This window comes from Musa acuminata, chromosome BXJ1-7, assembly GCF_036884655.1.
Source record: "Musa acuminata AAA Group cultivar baxijiao chromosome BXJ1-7, Cavendish_Baxijiao_AAA, whole genome shotgun sequence".
In the NCBI taxonomy this organism is placed as follows: domain Eukaryota; kingdom Viridiplantae; phylum Streptophyta; class Magnoliopsida; order Zingiberales; family Musaceae; genus Musa; species Musa acuminata.
In genome coordinates, this window is record NC_088333.1 from 5,033,513 (window position 1) to 5,053,765 (window position 20,253).

General features: G+C 42.3%; 3 protein-coding genes and 1 pseudogene across 4 annotated transcripts; 3 read left to right on the forward strand and 1 right to left on the reverse strand.

Moving 5' to 3' along the window:
• Positions 1–587: 587 nt before the first annotated feature.
• On the forward strand, positions 588–3,871 carry LOC135678400 (NAC domain-containing protein 7-like). Of its 2 annotated transcripts, none has more exons than XM_065191165.1 (4): positions 588–1,017; positions 2,175–2,361; positions 2,437–2,712; positions 3,303–3,871. In XM_065191165.1, exons 2-4 carry the CDS (start codon positions 2,202–2,204, stop codon positions 3,869–3,871), a joined length of 1,005 nt encoding a protein of 334 aa, XP_065047237.1. In that variant the 5' UTR covers positions 588–1,017; positions 2,175–2,201. The 2 variants fall into 2 exon arrangements, with proteins under 2 accessions (XP_065047237.1, XP_065047238.1); XM_065191166.1 differs by having other exon boundaries at positions 588–1,004.
• Positions 3,872–7,405: 3,534 nt separating this feature from the next.
• LOC135587006 (vesicle-associated protein 1-3-like) lies at positions 7,406–12,177 on the forward strand (annotated as a pseudogene).
• Positions 12,178–13,143: 966 nt separating this feature from the next.
• On the reverse strand, positions 13,144–14,563 carry LOC135678401 (L-lactate dehydrogenase A-like). The gene is made up of 2 exons (XM_065191168.1): positions 13,829–14,563; positions 13,144–13,750 (listed from the first exon to the last, which is right to left on the reverse strand). The coding sequence occupies exons 1-2, from the start codon at positions 14,432–14,434 to the stop codon at positions 13,304–13,306; spliced, it is 1,053 nt and encodes a 350-aa protein (XP_065047240.1). The 5' UTR covers positions 14,435–14,563; the 3' UTR covers positions 13,144–13,303.
• Positions 14,564–15,355: 792 nt separating this feature from the next.
• On the forward strand, positions 15,356–16,958 carry LOC103990441 (L-lactate dehydrogenase A). The gene is made up of 2 exons (XM_009409572.3): positions 15,356–16,316; positions 16,422–16,958. Exons 1-2 carry the CDS (start codon positions 15,711–15,713, stop codon positions 16,866–16,868), a joined length of 1,053 nt encoding a protein of 350 aa, XP_009407847.2. The 5' UTR covers positions 15,356–15,710; the 3' UTR covers positions 16,869–16,958.
• The last annotated feature ends 3,295 nt before the right edge of the window (positions 16,959–20,253 follow it).

A 20,253-nucleotide genomic window follows, 5' to 3' on the forward strand; every position in this document is an offset into this window, starting at 1 on the left:
AGTGGAGGTGGCTGTTCAATTACGTCTCCGGCAATGTCCTCCTCTTTAATCGGAGGTGTGTGTAGTACTTTGCAAATCCGACTCCTATTTGCTTGCATAACCTGATAAACCAATATCATTACCTCTGTCGAGCTTGTCATTCTAAGCTCCCACTTTGTTTGTGGCTGGAGACTGTTCCTAACCCTCACAGACAACAACAACTCTATTTATCATGTAACGCAGAAACAAAAGCAGAAGAAACTGTTTATGTTTTTCGAGTCAGAGAAGAGGGGAGAGAGATGCGTTATTTCTGATGAGCTCATCAAGTAGGTCATCTTTTGATCCACACAACTCATTCATAGGTTTCCGTGACACCCATAGAACGCTGTTCGACCATTATTATTATATTTACATGTAATAGATATATACATACATACCAAAATATGATATATATATATATATATGTATATATATGGATATATCTTTGATTTCTTTAGCATTTGCATAGTGGGAAGGTGGGTGAAAGCGGATGAGCCTCACCGAAGCTTTACTTATTATACCCGCTGTCCCCCGTTTCCGTTCTCTGCAACTCTCTCTCTCTCTCTCGCTCTCGCCCGTCTCCTCTCCATCACCTTCTCGCTCGTCGGCACGCGAGGTGGTTGCAGAGGAGGCTTTTGATCTTTCTCCCTACAATTTTTTGGGTGGCAGAAGAAAGCCTGAGAGACATGTTATCCATGACCAACACTTGAAAAGTTGCCATCTCCCATTTATTTCTCCACCACTGTTCTCCAGCTGCCTCTTTTCTTCCTCTCTTCTCTATCTCTGCTGCGTCTTCTTGTTGGGCTCGGATCATTTCACTTCACGTAGTGGCCAATCCGAAGAAATTTGACGTTGTTGAGTGGTTCAAGTCCCAAGACAGGTTTGATCCGTCTTCGTGCTCCCCTCTGAGAGAAAAGTGCGGGAGAACGAAAGATCCAGATCTTACCTGCTTAGATCTCAGTGCCTTCATCGCCGTCTTTCTCCAGGTAATACCTACAGGTGAGCTTTCCATACTGAGAATGTTAAATTTCGTCGATCATGGATATCTGCGTTTCTCTTGTAAGGAAATTAGGTCAGCGAGTTAAGATGCAACTAAAGATCTCCATGGTTTTCTTCCTCTTCTCGTTCTTTTGTCCACTTCGGTGGAGATCTGCATGTCAAGTTAATCATCGCTCACCGCACGCCCTAAGCATCCTCATGAAAGCATTTCTTAGAAATGCACCTTGTTCATGCGATCTACAGTCCTCGATCAACGGAATGAGAGATCCATGGCATAGAGAAGCGCGAACATGATCGTTACGAGATCTGCTTCACTTCTTTTCTCGCAAGATGTTGCGACAAACACTTAAATGGAAGGAGATATTTCATGGGTGGATTAGTGAACTACGTATGAGCTTTGTCCATATATAGCGTGACAACTCCATAGTTCTCTTGAGCTATTCTTGAGGACCTTCATGCGTGATAGAAATCATTACTATATTGCTTTGTTCAGAAACAAAGAGAAATCTCACTAGTGAACCATCGTTCTTTTGTAGGCCACATTTTTACGAGACATTCCTTGAGGATATCCACCGGATCAAATATATGTCAGGAGCCTTTTTTTATCTTCCTTTGAGTCTTCGATGGACCTCAAACCTAAGTTGTGACGAATGTCTAGCGTGTAGAAGGCAACAGATGTGTTGGGAAAACAAAATGAAGAAAATAGTTGAACAAAATGAAGGTCAAAACATATTTTATCTCACTAAGCATGCAACTTATCTTCAGGCTTTGATGCTTTTCAAATACTTTCATTCAGAATTGCAAGTTCATTTGATACCATAGGAAAACTAATAAGACTTACTGTAGCAATGCTTAGCATAAAAAGAAATCTCATATTTTATAACAGAAATAAGGTGTTTTCTAACTGTAATAGGGTTCACCAACTGTCATTCACATATGATGATGGAAGAAATGTTTGACATTACTAAAGCTCGAGAGTCGCATATAATCTCCCTTAAGAGTAGTGCTGATACATGATGGTTTTATGCCATGCATGTATTCCAGGGTGCAGAGAAAAGAACTGACATATAATTACACTTCTGCAGAGAAATCTTTGGTGCAGTGATACTCCATCACAGCAAAGATAACTATGCTTATTATCATGACATGGTTTGCAGGACCTGGCGCAACATCACGGCAAGAGTATGAACACCATCTCGCACGTTCCACCGGGCTTTCGGTTCCACCCCACCGATGAAGAACTGGTAGATTACTACCTGAGGAAGAAAGTGGCTGCAAGAAAAATCGACTTAGACGTAATAAAAGATGTGGATTTGTATAAAATCGAACCTTGGGATCTTCAGGGTACATCTCACACAAAACCTCAAGTACTTCTGCTCCTTTCAGACTTGAACTGATCATGTTTACACCATCACATAGAGATCTGTAGGATAGGAGCAGAAGAGCAGAACGAGTGGTACTTCTTTAGCCACAAGGACAAGAAGTATCCAACCGGAACTCGAACTAACCGAGCAACCACAGCTGGATTCTGGAAAGCCACTGGAAGAGACAAACCGATTTACTCCAAGCATAGATTGGTCGGAATGAGGAAGACTTTGGTCTATTACAAGGGTCGAGCACCAAATGGCCAAAAGTCAGATTGGATCATGCATGAATACCGTCTTGAAACAAGTGAAAATGGACCTCCACAGGCAAGTTTATTCTCATTTAAACTTCACCTTCTCATGTCAAAGACTGATAGAACAACGATGGCTCATGCAGAGCATGCATTCATATCTACTCTAATATTCTTCTTTAAAGTCTGCAAACTAAAACGCCACCACTGCCGTCTTAGCTAAACTCCTTTAAAATCGATAGCCACATATATACATGTCCTGATCTGAACTTTGTTCTTCTTATACAAAACGTTTACATCTTATACCAGAATGATTATAATTAGATAAACCACTTGCAACATACAATATAATTAATTATACAAGAAATTCTAAGTGGCTTTGGTTGGTTGCATTTTTGACTTAGTTTAGCCTGAATTAAGCAGCTTCATGTTGTGATTTACTCGACTCTTTCATCTGCTACGTTTAGTCTAAAGCGTTTACTGCAGCTTGAAACAATAACCAAGTTCATATTCCCGGCAATTCCTTGATATTTTTAGTCTTGAAGTGCCATGTCTGAATAGATTCTTGCAAAATTGATCTCTTCTTGCAAGTGATGATTATTCTGCATGACATGGTTTTCTACAATCTTATCGTGATCATATGTGTCCTGTAACTTCATGTTACAGGAAGAGGGTTGGGTTGTGTGCAGGGTGTTCAAGAAACGAGTGCCAACCGCAAGAAAGGCAAGTGATGAATTGCCATGGTACGATGAGCAAGGTTCCTTCATGCACGACATCGACTCCCCAAAGAGGACCATGCCGCAGCCTGCCATGGAGTATCATCATCACCACCAACTCTATTCCTACAAGAGAGAGATAAAACTGCATTACCGCTCGCCGCACGAAGCTCTTGATCACGAGCTCCCACCAGTAGAGCCCCCCATGATTTTTAGCTACCTGAACCACGGAGACTCCCTACAGCGACTCATCTTCTCGGAGAATGAAGCAGTGCAACCTCGACACCAACTTCAGGCAACCACGACGGACAACAACGATGAAAACCTAAGCCAAGCATCAGACCAAGTGACGGATTGGAGGATTCTCGACAAGTTCGTTGCAGCTCAGCTCAGCCATGATGGCTCAAAGAAACCTATCTACTCGGATGAAGACGACCTTCTTCAAGTTGCCGATGAACAAGAAGTTGCCATGGAGTTCCCGTCGACATCCACGTCGAGCTGCCAAATGTATCCGTGGAAATGAAACATGAATTCTCCTATGTAGCCAGCACGATATGAATCATATATGTGCGAGTGATGATTATGGTTGTGTACATAAGGTACTAGACGATTGCGATGCGGCTGTTATTCTAGATATTCCTACTTATGAATGAAGCAAAGACTACTAATATGAATGTGTGCCATGATGTTATTTGCTTCATCAGAAAATTAACTACGATGCATGACATTTGCACCGCAGGAAGTCGTCTGCTGAGGCTCAAACGATCAAAGTCATTTTGTAGAATATGTACAACCAATATGAAATCAATCGCACACTATCCATTCCATCTATTTTTCTTATGTTGTGCCATCTTTCAATATAACTTAGGAGCTTCTGCGTACAGCATCCGTTACCTTAAAACCAAATGTCAGACGTGAAGAGAAAGAACCACTGATATGCAAGAAAAGAAAGAACATGAACCGGTTTTAAAGCTATTGAAAGAGCAATCCATTAATCGTTTCATGGAACGAGGAAGCTTCGTGCTTCAGTTCTGCATGTCATTGCATCGAATACAAACACAAACATGAAAAGCTACACGTAAAGGAATTCTAGTCAGAATAGTTTTAAGGTTTGCCTTTTTCCAGTTTATGTACGTATCGATGACGATAAGAGCAACACAGCTTTGTTGCAGATAAAGAGTGTTACAGACCATTACGCCAACACTTACAGAACAACTATCATCATCATAATTTAGAACATAAAACAGATAAATTTGTGACGTTAAAAGGACGAATTAGCAATACTAACCATGTTGTCAGGTACGTACCATGAAGCTTTTGTTCATCCAGTGAATAGTCCAGTTTATATAGATAGCATGACTTCAAGGCTGGCTGTGGATGATGCTCTATGTACTGAATCCATAAGAACTCCAGGAAAATTAGGCTTTGTCTGTAACACTAAAGTTGCAGTAATGATGGTAGGATGTCATACCTGTTCTGCATCTACTGATGTGCAGGGTATGAATCAAGGCAAAGCTAGACACAAGCATACAACTAAAGCATTCGATGGTCTTTGAAGCAGATCAGTTCCTACGGAATTCTAGCATTAATCATCCAAACCCTACGGGGAAGAATTAATCGTTGGCCAAAGAAAGATACAGCTGGGAGTTAATAAGCAATTGGCTATGAAGAAGATTGACCATAATGCAATATTTGATGCTCACAGGAAAATACAAGTAAAGGATATCGTCAGATGAACATCTTACTTATCTCAGCTCGACAATTTGGCAGCTTCCTTTGTCACTAAAAAGAATGCTGGTAACATCAAAGTCGAGTCCGAAGAAGCATCAAGCCGCTGGAAACCCTAAGAAACCATAAGAGTATATAGCACGTCAGATCATCTTCCTATGTTTGCTTACCCTTTCAGGTCACCTATGCAGAGAACGTCCGACAACCAAGTGAAGCTGCGTTCCTCGCGAGAGCTACAGCAAGAGAAGAAGGAGCAGAACACTGGATTTGATCAACAGAGAGAAAGGAAGCAGCAGTACAAAAATGCCTCCCACCCACTCGGCCTTCGATTTTGTGGACTAGAAGAACCCACCAGGAATCCATGCAGGCAAGCAAAGCTATATCCCCTTCTTCCTTAAAGCAAACTATTTGTCTATATATCACGCTGAGAGAGAGAGAGAGAGAGAGAGGTGTGAGATCCAAGGTCAAAAAAGGTGGGCTGTTGGGAACTAAGTGGACATGAGATGCATGCAATGTAAAGGCATCGGGACGTGGAAGAATTATTAAGGTGATGTTAGTAAGTGTTGTTTGTAGACGAAGATAACATGATGCCTGCGTGAAAGCTCTCATGTGACCACTCATCATGCTACCACCACCTATCCCCGTCCCTCCTTTCCTTCCACGCCAGTGGCCTGAGACCCACCTTAAGCCCTCCTGACACCCCCTCTATCTAATCTTATCTAATCATCACTTCCTTCCATCTATCCTCTATATATCTATGTAATTACAGAATCCAAACACTGCATTAATCATCCACGCCGACCTTTTCTCTACTTATTTAGTTGGCACTACTCACGGCCAAAAGGATAGGTGACAAAAGCAAAGGAGAGTTCTTCAGATTTAAAAGCAGATCGAGAATAGATATAACACTATAACCTACCCGTTAGAATAGATGATCTATGGTGGTTCATGCGATGAGTATGTACAGTGTCCATGTACCATCGCTGTGGCTCTATACGTATAGATGTCTGTCTGCATCCTCATGTTCGTGTATACCTGGGATATACTTGTGGAAGCAAAACCCAATAATTATACGCTACAAAGGGAAATGGGTACGTACTTTTACGTGGTACAAACATGTCACCGATGGATGATGGAGATGAAGAGAGGATCCATGATAACTGGTTCATCCCCACACATGACAACTACTGGAAACAGAGGCCACTTAGGAGACAATGCTTCTGGCTCCAGTGATTGATGTCTACCCTCCCTGAGCCAGACAGCATGGGAAGCAAAGCTCATGATGTTGCTTTTAAGGTCCGACACCTCATGTCCTATATGTATCCAAAGCTTTTTTTTGGACTTATTTCGCTCTGAGCTTTGTTCTTTTTGACTCTTATCCCCCCCTACATTGACTTCCCCGTAGCCAATGCATTCTTCTTTTCCTCTGGGAAAAGAGAGAACAAAACATTTGTCACCTCGATGGTTCTAAAGACAGTGTTATGTTCCTTTGAGGGAAATGCATGAATAAATACTGTCTCAATAAATTTTTATTCAAATATAGGTCATAGTTAAGATCAAGCTTAGTTGGAGTCATACTTCAATTCATCTCGAGTTATCATACTTCAATTCAACTTAAATATGATATACTCAAATCTAAGCTCGAAGCTCATGTTTGACTTCGACTAAGAGTCCTGTTCTAATTAGGAGTCTTCTTCTTTAAGACAATAACAATATAACAAATTGATTAGAAAGAAAAGAAGAAAAGAAAAGACGATAATAAATTTATTGTCTCAAGAAATCTAGATAGTCATTCAACAATTTTGAGCTTATATGCTTGAGTGGCTTCTTGGTTGTATGTTTAGTTTTTTTTTTATAATAATAATAATATTTTGTTTACTTCAAAAATATATCAATCATCTCACAAAATAATAATATTTCTTTTAATTTGCATAAATAAAATTTTATATTAGCACAAAAACTATATCCAATTTTAAGACCATCGATAAAAGCCTAATTGTTGAGGTTTCCTTCATCCTTCGAATACTCTCACCCAACAATAATAAATCTAAACTATTTTTTGTCATAAAGATTTTGTATGTATTAACTATTATTGATCGAGAAATTAGAAATGTTGCATCTCATCATCTCTTATTTTTCTGGTTTTTATTCTTATTTTTATTCGCTATGTGCCTTTATTTTATTTATTTTCTTCACGTTCGTGCGTGTTTCTGTTTTGTTTTTGCTTTTTATAGGGAACACTCTGTTGCAGATAGCATTTCCTTGGATAATAAATTCCCTGAAATATTATTTGTGTTTGAATAAGAATTATGCCCATGCCGTTGTCCTCCTCGATCGGTGGCTTAGGAGACGGCCCGGTCGTTGGGGGGAGCTCCTCGAGGAAGGGAGGAAGACGGAGGGCGAACTCGACGTCGAACTCTCCGCCTACGAACGCCAAGCTCGCTTCCGGATGCACTCACTACTCTTCTGGTCTTAGAACCCTATCTACACTTTTCTCCTTCTCCTTCTTCTTGATTTCTCATTGGAACTTCTCTGCCCTAGTTGATTCCTCTTCGAGGGACACGGACGATCTTTCCGGGTGTTTCGTTTGGTGTTATGGTCACAGAGAGCTTGACCCAGATGAAAGATGTCGGCGGCCTCCGATGTAAACTTTTCGGGCCTGGTTCCCGGGCCCTGGGCTCTAGGCCTCTCCAAGTTTGGGATTCTGTAGCATCCGTACCCTGCGCCATGGAGATGCGGTACACCGACACCGATGGCCATCATCACATAACTAATCGACGGAGAGGAAGAAGAGAGAGCACGATCGCCAGTGTCCCATCCAACCGCGCCCTCGCCCTTCACCTACCCCCACCCCTGCGAGACGAGACATCTCTGCCACTCCTTTGGCGTTCCTCATTTCCTAGCCTTCATCCACTGCCCCAATCCCACGAGGCGAAGGAAAGAACAGAGAAAGGGGAAAGAACTCCTGAATCCATTGGTTTTTCGTCTCATCTTCTCAGAATTATATCTTGACGGCCTCGATCTGAAGGCACAAGCAGACATGAGTGACAGAGGATTTCTCGGCATCCAGCCGACGGAGCTCGAAGTCCCTTGTAAGCAACCTTTACTTCTCTGATATTGTACTTGTCCTATATTTTTCCCCCGATCGATCAATGCTTGTTTATCTTTTCCTTTCGCGGTTTTGTCCTATATTTTTCCTTTCGTGCGCGCGCGCACACACACACAAAGTTGTCATTTTGCTAACGGGATTTGCCGGCTGGTCATGCGTCGAGAAGTCGAGTTGAAGAAGCAGAGCTCATGTTCCATGCAGCTGACCAACAAGACAGATCAATATGTTGCTTTCAAGGTAATTGTTTTCGTTTTTCTGATCAAATAATTGTCGCTTTCTCATTCGTTTCTTTGTGTTCAGCTGCCATTTCTTCTTGTTTAGTGGTAATCGGGATAAATTATCTATGTTGACATAGATATGTATATTTGCTGATGTTATTATATAGGTTAAAACTATGAACTCGAAGAAATATTGTGTCCGCTCCAATACCAGGATTGTATTGCCTAGGTCCACATGTGATGTCACTGGTAAACCCTGTTTTCTCTCGATCTAGTTGGAGATGTAGATAATTGGTCAGTTCAGAGTACTCGGTCTTACTGCTTGTCTTTATTTCCTGTGTTTGATGCTTTAGTCACCATGCAAGCACAAAAGGAGGCTCCATCAGACATGCAATGCAATGCAATGACACGTTCCTACTTCAGAGTGTCATAACAGAGCATGGTGCAACGACCTAAGCCATATCCTCCGAAATGGTCCCTACCTGTGCTATGTTCATTGGGATGCCTTAGTATTTCTTCTGTTCAATTTTGGTTGTGTGATTATAACTTATACTACTAACCATCAGTTCAATAAAGAACCTGGTAAGGTTGTTGATGAGTTCAAGTTGCGGGTCACTTGTGTTCCTGCTGGTCATCCCTCACCTGTTCCTGAGGAACCAGAAGAAGGATCATCCACATTGGAAACGGGCTTCATAGTTTACAAACACAAGATTCTGTAAGTGGCTGTCAACTAATTGAGGCCCTTAATATGTCATTCACATTTCCTTGTCCTTATTTTTATGTTATGTATACCTGGAGTTATCTTGCTTCGATTAGTTCAATTGACTTCAACAAACTTTCAGGTATCAAGATCTAGCGAGCCGTCAAAGGAGAAGTCTTCAGAGGTTACTTCTTCCCTTTATCTGTTCTTGGTCTAACAATTTCACAAAATTCCTATAAGTTAGTTTTGTCTTGAAAGCCTCTTTGGTTTAATATTTTGCTCCCCTTATGTGGAAATCAGTAATGCTTTCTTAAACTTAGATGTGGAGATTATTAGCACTGGAAGAACTAATTCTGAACAAGTTTGTGACAACCATCCATCTTATCATCCTTAACTTGGTTAATCATCTAATCATATCTGCAAGTAATATTGCCAATGAAGGTCATTACCCCCCTCAGCTGTCACATTGAAATACTTAGATATGTAATATATGGTGTTTTTATTGCACCATTTTGGTTCATTGAAACTTTATTGATTAACTAATGAAATTAAGATCCCACCATCATCACTAGTATAACTTTTTTGTAACCACCATCTCATCACCACCACCACAGAAATAGTATAACCAATGCTGCTTACGCTACGTTGTTACTGCCACCATCACCATCACCATCTGCACCCACACTATTAGCTTGACAGCACAACAAATTGATTATTAGAAAAGAATAAAAGATAGTTTCAGGAATAAAGGAACATGTTTCTTCAATTTTTCCACAAAGATATGAAGTCAGAAACAAAGATGAAAATGAAGATGAAACTGGAAAATTCTTTTTTGGAAAAGAAATATGCCCAAATTTTTGTTGAAAATCTTGAAAGCAATTTCCCATATTTGTATAATGGCAACAACAACATCAAAGCCTAAGTTTCAACTATTTGGGGTTTGCTAACCTTATACAGTTTTGTCATTTCTATAAACAAACCTCATAAAAGTCTTCTGAAAGAAAACAGATTTCCATGGCTTTTTGGTGCAAACCAAACACACACCCTAAGAAAAAAAAAAAAAAAACACAAAGGGTGCATTGACACATTCCTTGATGTGGCAGGGAATCCATGTCAATATTGCTTTGGCATGGTAGTTGGACTCCGTTTTTATGCAGCTCTGGTTGGCATGCCAACATCGATGAAGCTTTCAAAGTCTCCCTGAAACTGAACTATGGGCAGATGACAAAGCTTTATTAGCACTTATTGACCAATTGTGGTTTAGGAACTAGATGAATGTGGTCAGCTTTTTTGTTAACAGTCTTTTTACAGCAAATGATCTTAAGCGGTGAAACTCAACTCCAGGCAAATGCTGCCATGTCATTTTTCGACAGCTTTATTAGCACATAGTGGACAATTGTGGTTAAGGAACTGGGTGAATATTTTCAACCTGTTTGTTAATGTTCTATTTACAGAAAATGGACTTAAGGGATGAAATCATTACTGAATTTGTGGGGTGATTTGTCTATATTTGGCAATGATGGTTACTTGTGGCTGCTTGCCACTGTAAGACCTAGCTTATTACATTGTCTTCCTCCTCTTGAATTATCTATGCATTATGGAGCAAAAAAGGAATAAGCTGAATTTAGGGGCTCTGATATGTTTAGGTGAACTTTGTCCATCTATTTGTATGAACCTTGATTTGTGAATTGGACCATAGCCACAATGGGATCGGTAAGCTTGGGCTTCAGGAAGGGCTTGTTTTCCCAATACTAGACACATTAGTTTTGCTAAAATTTACTTGACTCTTTATCTGATTGCTACATTATACCTAACATTGTTGCCTGACATTTAATTCTTATTATGAGGCCTCAAGAATGAGCCTTATACACACTGCTGGTTATTCATGATATTAGTAATTTGATTACCTTTTCCAATATACAGGCATTGGCTATGATTTCAAAGTTGACTGAAGAGAAACATACTGCCATTCAACAAAACCAGAAAGCTTCGGCAGGAACTGGTACACATTTCAAATCACATACAAATGTATGATACAACTAAAGGCTAGCATTTTTGCCATTCATAGTGCTTATAAACTGGTAAATAGGTTGTAATGAAAATCTAGTAGATTATTCTGGTGATTGCAACTTTGATGTTTCAATTCTATTTATTGTCTATGTACCTTTCGTATCCAATTTTTATTCTGAACTCATTAAAATGCCGAATGCCTTCATGAATGAGTAAAATCATATACTTTCATTAAAGTATGGAAATACCCAGTTCCGTCAGTCTTTTCATCCTGAGGTACAGAATATGATATATATATTTTTTATATTGCATATGGTGAAAAAGACTGCTGTAGTTTGAAATGTACAACTCTCGTGTATGTAGTTCTTCATTTTGATATCTCTCTAATCTGAACACTAAATCATATCTTGTTCATCTATCATTTGCTTCTGTTTCAATATAAAAGGTGCTGTAAGAAACCAGGAATACATTGCAAAAGACTCCGAAAATGCCAGCACAGGAACCATGGTGACACTTCTGTATAGCTTACAACAATTTAGAATTTCATTTTGATTCTTTCCCTATATTATGAAACTACAATGCAAACAATTTTGATGATTCTTATACCCTTCGGTTGATCCACTAACACTGATGTATTGGTTTATATCTCAGACCATGATATCGATGAAAGAGGCCTGATATTTAGTTTTGCCAGGAGCTCCAGTTTGGTTGTGAACTTGTTGCAAAAGATTCCTGGTTATTATCATGATATTGTGGCTCACTCTAATGGCAATTGCAGGATCTGCTGAGGAAAAAATGCAACGTGGTGGTGTCGATGGTGCTCTTATAGGGTATATCATCAAGAAGTTGTAACACAGAAAGCAAAACCAAACTGGACGAAGTCATAACACAGAAGGTAAAGAAAGATGATTTGAACTTCTTTTTCTAGATTGCGGCCTCGTCTTTTCTTCTATATATGAAACTTAGAAGGCAACCTGTAAACGACACCAAGTATTGGTAACTTTTAGTATATGCTTTATGGAACTTCGTAATAATTGATCTTAATCATTTAATTTCTTGTGAAATACTTGGAATTTTCTGACATCAAGAAAACAATATCTTTGAAATAAGAAGAGTCTTTATGACTAGTTGAAAAATGTGCTTAAATTATCACGTTGCTCTCTATGGCTATCTGGACAGCAGTGTTATTGAAAATAATGTTGGACTTTATTTTCCAGGAAGCACGCGAAGGACAAATTTCTTTGTGGAAGAACAGTAGTTCTCTTAGTTGTCAGGATTGACTTTGGACACAACGTTTGACAACTCGGACGGCTGTCAACATCGATTTCGATCGTAAACTGCTTCCTCATTCACTGGCTCCTTTAGGCTTTGTGGAAGAACAGTAGTTCTCTTAGTTGTCCATAAGCTCTCCCAAGTTTCCCCGATACCTTAACCGATTCCTCCACCGAGCCTAAAGGAGCCAATGGACGGACTCGAGATGAGAGCACAAGGCATAAACTTATTAGTGCTTCGCTTTAACGGTGACTCGGAAAGGTCGGCCTCTGTTGGCGAGAACATAAATAATAGGATGATTTTTTAGAAAATATTCATATTTTAGATATTTTTTAAAACGATACCCTTTTTTTTCTCCTGATTTAAAAAAATAGCTAAACTGTTTCTAAAAAATTTTCTTTATATTATTATTTTTACCTGTTATAATATTTTGATCATCACAATAAAGATGCCGTGATGCTTACTTAAAAATACTGTATATAAATAAAATACACTGACAATCATTTGAGATATAATATTATGATTCAAATAGGTATTTATAATAATTTAAGAATAACATCACCCAAATAGAAATACAAATTAATTTATTATATTATTTTGATCATTACAATGAAAATATTATAAAAGATCCAAATGGACTCTAAACCTTAACCAAACCAAGACTAGAAGATGGGGCTTGTGACGTGAACCGCATGAATGACATAACGAGGGCAAAACGTGGACCAATGGCTTACGTATCCTATTCTGATACCGCCATGTAAATCTAAAAAGAGGGGTTATATTCATTTCTCTCAAAAGCAAATACATAGTAATGATTTCTGTTCCACGAACCAAAACAAAGTGGGTCGGCAAACGCCGTTATTGTTTAACATGTTAATTAATTAGGTGGTGACGTCCAGCGTAGATCTTAATCGAGACTCAAATCTCGAGTTGGCGTTGCAGCTCCCAAAGGGTGTCGGCGGAACGCCTGAGACGGGCAGCCTCCTCCTCGCTGAGCTGGATATTGGCGACGCTGAGGACGCCGCTGCGACCGAGCTGGGCAGGAAGGCTGAGGAAGACCTCGTGGTCTTCCGGAATGCCGTAGAATCCCTTGGCGAGCAGAGAGACGGGATGGATGCGGTGCTGATCGCGAAGAAGGGATCGGGCGAGGCTGGCCACCGAGTAACCGATGGCCCAAGATGTGTAGCCTTTGAGGCGGATCACCTCGTACGCGCTCTCCACCACGGCCTTCCTGATCCTCTCTAGCACTCCTTGCTCCATTGCAGCTTTGTCTTTCGTGAGCTGGCTCAGTATGGGCACTCCCCCTACGCTGATGCTGGACCACAGTGCCACGGAGCTGTCACCGTGCTCCCCTACCATGTACGCCTGGGAAATCATTTACACGCACGAGATGAGTACGAGACATGTAGGGATAGCAGCAGTGAATGCAAATCGATCGTATACCTGTACATCTTGAGCGTTAACTTCCAGATGCTCAGCCAGAAGGAACTTGAAGCGGGAGGAATCGAGGTTGGTCCCGGATCCGATGACCCGGTTGGGCGGGAATCCTGAGAGCTTCCAAGCAATGTAGGTCAACACGTCCACCGGGTTCGAAACCACCAGCAGCAGCGCTCCCGGCGAGTGCTTTGCCACCGGCGGCACGATCTGCTTGAACAGCGCCAGGTTTCTCTGGAGGAGGCTGAGCCGCGTCTCCCCAGGGAGCTGGCGAGCTCCTGCGGTGATGATGCAGATGTCGGAGCCGGCGGTGACGGAGTAGTCGGTCGAGGCGAGGATCTTGGTGTGGGGGAGGAAGGCCGCGGCGTGCTGCAGGTCCAGCATCTCCCCGCGGAGCATGTCGGGCTTGGCGTCGACGAGCGCGAGCTCGTCGGCGAGGTGTTGCGTCAGGATGGTCTGCGCGATGGCCATGCCCACGTTTCCTGCGCCCACCACGGAGATCTTGGTGTGGCGCTTCGTCGGGGAGGGTGGTGCTGCTTCCTGGATCGGCCGGAATAAGGCATGGTGGACGTCGTTGGCGAAGCCGAGCTCGGAGAGGGACGACGCCTTCTTCATCTCAGATCGATAGACGCAGAACCACCACGGAGAGAGAAATTGATCCTTAGGCAAATAGCAGGAGACTATATGGTTGTGAATGAAAGCAGTCGACCACTCAGGAACTTGTGTTTGTGATATCTCTCGCCTCCTTCGTGCTGCTTTTATAGAGAGAGAGAGAGAGAGAGAGAGAGAGAGAGAATCACCATTCTTAGTCACCGTTGAATGTTCATTAGTGGATACCGTAGAAGCAGTGTGTCTTGGATCCCAAGCAACACCATCTAGATGTTGAAGAGACTACACCAGTGGAACCTTCCATTCCACCTCTGCGTCCGAGAAACGCAGAGAACTTTTGTCTGGTAGAAGGTTCAACACATGCTCGTAACACCTACGCACAGCCTTCGGTCAGCATATGGAGGCATTCCATCACGCGCAGCGCCGACGGTTTACGACAAATTGACCCGTGGCCCTGAACGTTGACCGGGCTAACATAGTACATATATATGTACGTATGCCGAGGCCATAACAATAAGCTAATCGATGTATCAACTAAAAACCATATTGGCATGTAACCAACCGGCAACAAACAACGGAGCCAATGGAATCCAGTTTTAGCGGTTTCGTTTCACGCTTCGATTCGTGTGGCAGACAATTGCGCTCCGTTAGTTGGCGTTACTGACCCGCCAACCAAGTTGGACGAAGGCGTCTCTCACGCCTGTCGGTGGTGCCTCGGCCGACCGCCTCGAGACTTTGAGTTGAGGGCCACGTCACTTCTCTCCCCTTTCAACGCGTCATCGTCTCTCGTCGGCGTTCGCAGAAAGCATGAAACAGAGCGTATCACGAGCGACCACGTGAAAACCTCGCTGGGTTTCAGCGCTGGTAGGCGTCTCATAGGTACTGCTGCGAGCGTGGGACTTGGGGAAAGTAGCATATTAGGCACAGCTTGTGTCCGTTTGAGAAGCATCCGCTTAGATCTCGGGTCGTCTTCCTCCTTTCTAATTTCCCGGATCATAAACCGTAGGTGCCGCCATTACAAAACCAGTGAACTCGGAAAACAGGCTATCTTAAAGAATATGGGCCACTGTTCGTCAGATGGAGATGGTGGAAAGACACTTTCTATAAGCCTGGCCAATCTGCACATCGAGTTATAATAACGCCAGGAGCGTGATTCAATTCTCTCTCTATAAAGGGCGTCTAAGAGGAGCTGCGACAGATCATAGATAAAGAAAACCCACACTGATAACCAATCCCTAGCTATATTCTGCTACCATCCTGTTCATAGCTTCGGCCTGAGAAGATGAAGAAGGTGTCATCACTCTCGGAGCTCGGCTTCGCTGATGACATACACAGGACCCTGTTCCGCCCCATCCAGCAGGCGGCGCCGCCGTCTCCCACTCAGCGTCGCACCAAGATATCCGTGATCGGTGCCGGGAACGTGGGCATGGCCATCGCCCAGACGATCCTGACGCAGGACCTGACGGACGAGCTGGCGCTGGTGGACGCCAAGCCCGACAAGCTGCAGGGGGAGATGCTGGACCTGCAGCACGCCGCGGCCTTTCTCCCGCGCACCCGGATCCTGGCGTCTCCGGACTACGCGGTGACGGCGAACTCGGATGTCTGCATCATCACGGCCGGCGCTCGGCAGATCCCGGGCGAGACGCGACTAAACCTGCTGCAGCGCAATCTGGCGCTGTTCAAGGAGATCGTGCCGCCGCTGGCGAGGTACTCGCCGGGGACGCTGCTGCTGGTGGTGTCGAATCCGGTGGACGTGTTGACGTATATCGCCTGGAAGCTGTCGGGGTTTCCGCCCAACAGGGTGATCGGGTCGGGGACCAACCTGGACTCCTCGCGTTTCCGGTTCCTGCTCGCCGATCACCTGGAAGTCAACGCTCAAGATGTCCAGGTAGGCGAAGAACGCATCATCATTCCATCCATCCATCAGCATTAGCTACCACCGCACGAACGGCTGGATCATACATGTCTGAAAGTAATCGATGCAAATGGACAGGCGTACATGGTGGGGGAGCACGGTGACAGTTCGGTGGCGCTGTGGTCAAGCATGAGCGTGGGCGGAGTGCCCATACTGAGCCAACTCACCAACGACAAGGCAGTCATGGAGCAAGGAGTACTGGAGAAGATAAGGAAGGCGGTGGTGGAGAGCGCGTACGAGGTGATCCGCCTCAAGGGCTATACATCCTGGGCCATTGGCTACTCGGCGGCCAACCTCGCCCGATCTCTGCTTCGCGATCAACACCGCATCCATCCAGTCTCTCTGCTCGCCAAGGGATTCTACGGCATCCCCGATGACCGCGAGGTCTTCCTCAGCCTCCCCGCCCAGCTCGGCCGTAGCGGCGTTCTCAGCGTCGCCAATATCCATTTCAGTGACGAGGAGGCTGCCCGCCTTCGACGATCCGCCAACACTCTGTGGGAGCTTCAACAGAAACTCGACCTGTAACTATCGATCGATGACATCTTATCTTCATCGATAATCAATTCACATAGATTGTATCTCCTTTCACCATTTGCAAGTCAACCAATTCCCTGTTATCTCGGAAGGATAAGTAAATTGGCTAATATATCTCATCGAACCACATAATCTTGTTAGAAAATGCCACAAATACAGGTGGCTGTATATGATTGAGAACCAGTAGTTCTACATTGCAAGGAACACCTTCTTTGGCAAGCATTTTGATGTACATTACAGTAACTCGGACATACTACAACTTATACATTATTTGAATGCATTTTACTTCAAAATACTAGCGAAAGTTGTTTCGTAATGATAGAATGAACTAACTCAAACTTAAATGCGTTAATCCCGGTGAACGCGTCACTTGGGATATTGCTTGAAGCGAAGGAAGTCCATGGAGGAGAGGAAAGAACATGTCTCCGTCCCCGTTTTCCTGGCCTGCAAGAATCGTACCATGTAAAAAGGTGTCGAGGAGAGGAGACGAGGCAGGGTTCATTTGAACTCCACTTCAAGGAGAGGTTTTCGTTGTAAACGCAAGGTGATGCGTGTTGCTTTCCGATTCCAAGTGGAAAAGAGGAAGGAGGTAGGCGAGGCTTGTGAGCCATCACATGGGGTCTGATCTAAACTAAGCATATCTTTACGTGTTGTCCACCCTTCACATCATGGTTTCCTCTAGAAAGTAAGCACTGGCCCTGTTCATGTCTCCGGTGATTCCTCAATTCTCATGCAAACACAGTACTCGGTCCTTTCTTTTTGGCATGGACAAGGGAACACCCTCCATAGTTCTTGGCCACCACCGTTGTCCCCCTTCCTTGACCTTTTCTTATGAGAGAGAGAGAGAGAGAGAGAGAGCAATTAGGAGGCTTGGAGTGTGCAAACTGTTTATTGTGATGGCTTGCAATATAAATCATATAATACTAACATGTCAATCACGAAACACTGATGTATCGGTCACTGTTTATCCCAACATCGACACTCACTGCACAGATTGATAGGCGGATAATAAATGGCAGATACCAAGCCACTCACACTATTACATCATTGACGCTGTTGACGTTTGAGTTCTGTAATCATAGTAAACAAAATAAACATTCATGAGGAAGAAGAGAAGAGGGCAGAGGCAGTAACAATCGCTGGATCCGAGGGGTACTCTGGTCAGATAACAATGATCAGATAAAGCCGTCCCCGGCGCGACCCATCACCGTCGGGGGCCCATCGAAAGAACAGGCACCAGCCTGGCAGCGTTCCCCTGTCTCCTGCGCCGTCGATGGGACGCTTCGATCGTCATCCGACGGCTCTGATGAACCGTTTCCCTCTGCTTACTCGAACATAACTGGCCTACGTTGGCGGGCCCGGGGAATTGATCCTCCGTTATTGGCGAGCGTTCGGTGTTGTCCGGTCCCAATTTGGGGCAAACCCTCTTCGCGCGCAGGGGCCAAACAAAATAAATAAATAAGCCGGTCAAAGATCAAAGATCAGGACCGTCCAATCGATGCAACTTTGTACAAAGATAATTTACTCATTTTCTGCATTAATACTTTTTTATTAGATAATCTATTCGAAATAATAAGAGTTAAGTTATTTTGGTCCTCTTTATGGTTTATTCATGTTTAAAATAATTATTATATTTTTAAAAATATAATATATTAGTTTCTGTCGAGTTTGAGTTAACAGACGTTAGAATGTAATATGTTAACTCATAATAAATTATTAATATAATAACACATATAATTTAAGATTAAGATTCATTTTAGCCATCATGATTTTAGCCATTAACATCTTAAGCCCTTATGATTTACTCGTGTCTAAAATAATTTATACATTTTTTAAAACGTAATATATAAGCTCATCTCGTCAAGTATGAGTTAACATACATTAAAGTTTACTTACATGATATGTTGACTTATAATAAATTATTAATATAATGATATGTATAATTTATTATTATTATTTTTAAATGGATACCTCTATCAATGGTGAGAGGAGGCGTTGTCGTGGAAGTGACTAGCAGTAGCAGCATCGAGTCACTATTGCTCGACAGGGCATCGTATGCATAGAGCCTCTCTTGCGTAAACGATAAGTTCAAGAGCTTTCGGATGTCACTCACCAACTTTATGGTGTATGCCACCATGTCGCTCACCACGATGTTACCTGCAATTGCGAACGACACCCACTTTGATCCCAACAAATGTCATAATACCTTATAAGCTATCTCCCTCATGAAGCACGACATCACGAAGATGGAGAGTATGTAAAAGGAGTGATTGAGCTGGTCCATGTAGCCCTCCCGCACTCGTTTACTCTCCTTAATCAACTTGTTGATAAAGAGGAAGTAACGGAGGTCATAGTGATGAACGAAGGTGGGGAAGCATAGATAGGAGAGGTCGGAGGTGGAGGTGGAGGTGATGGAGAGTTGAACTATCATGTTATAGGTGCAACAGGTGGTGGCACAAGGGACGACAAAGTGAGGAGCAATAGGGATGAGGACACCCAAGAGGAGGAAGAGGGATCAGGAGACCAATATATACCTGGCATCGGACTGATCGACGCATATCCACTCGAGGCAGGACTGGAAGATCCTGAGCTTGTCGTCAGTGCAAGAGAGGCTGCGTGCATACGACGCCCTACTAGGTAACAACTACTCGATACTATTATTGGTGGTCACTTACACGACGATGTCTTGTCCTGTTATTGATGGAAGTATTAGTTTTTTTTTTAACTTAAGTTATACATATCATTATATTAATAATTTATTATGAGTCAACATGGGAGGCACTTATACAGACTTGATGGGAGGCACTTATAACTTAAGTAAGTATATTCTAACGTTTGTTAATTCAGACATGATAGGAGGCACTTATACACTATATTTTTTAAAATATAAAGATTATTTTAGACATCAGTAAACCACAAAGACTTAAAAGCTCTATAACCAAAACCACATAAGTTAAAATATACCTTAATTCTAAATTATATATGTCATTATATTAATAATTTATTATGAGTTAGCATGTCATGTAATCAAACTATAACGTGGGTTAACTTAGATAAACTTATAAACTATATTTTTTTAAAAATATAAGGATTATTTTACATACGAGTAAATTATAAAAACTTAAGATCCATAATCAAAACTATTATTAGGGTTAAAATAGATCTTAACTCAAATAATAATCTATAATTAGCTTTCATCCGCAAGCGTTGAAAAGAATCTACCAAAAGGGCAAATATGCCCTCCTAAACCTTTAAAGATCATTATATGATTTTATAAGGTTTAAATCTCAGTTTCGATATATTAAAAGATTGAGATAAATTAGACAAGATTATTTTTTATTCTTTTAATTTTTATGGATGACGGTAAGATAGAGGG

Excerpts from the sequence above, each read along its gene's own strand:
- LOC135678401 (XM_065191168.1), bottom strand. The coding sequence starts at position 14,434 with ATGAAGAAGGCGTCGTCCCTCTCCGAGCTCGGCTTCGCCAACGACGTC. Across the intron at positions 13,751-13,828 it reads TTAACGCTCAAGATGTACAG|GCGTACATGGTAGGGGAGCA; the intron begins GTATACGATCGA and ends ATGATTTCCCAG.
- LOC103990441 (XM_009409572.3), top strand. The coding sequence starts at position 15,711 with ATGAAGAAGGTGTCATCACTCTCGGAGCTCGGCTTCGCTGATGACATA. Across the intron at positions 16,317-16,421 it reads TCAACGCTCAAGATGTCCAG|GCGTACATGGTGGGGGAGCA; the intron begins GTAGGCGAAGAA and ends GCAAATGGACAG.
- LOC135678400 (XM_065191165.1), top strand. The coding sequence starts at position 2,202 with ATGAACACCATCTCGCACGTTCCACCGGGCTTTCGGTTCCACCCCACC. Across the intron at positions 2,362-2,436 it reads CGAACCTTGGGATCTTCAGG|AGATCTGTAGGATAGGAGCA; the intron begins GTACATCTCACA and ends ACCATCACATAG. Across the intron at positions 2,713-3,302 it reads AAATGGACCTCCACAGGCAA|AGGGTTGGGTTGTGTGCAGG; the intron begins GTTTATTCTCAT and ends TGTTACAGGAAG.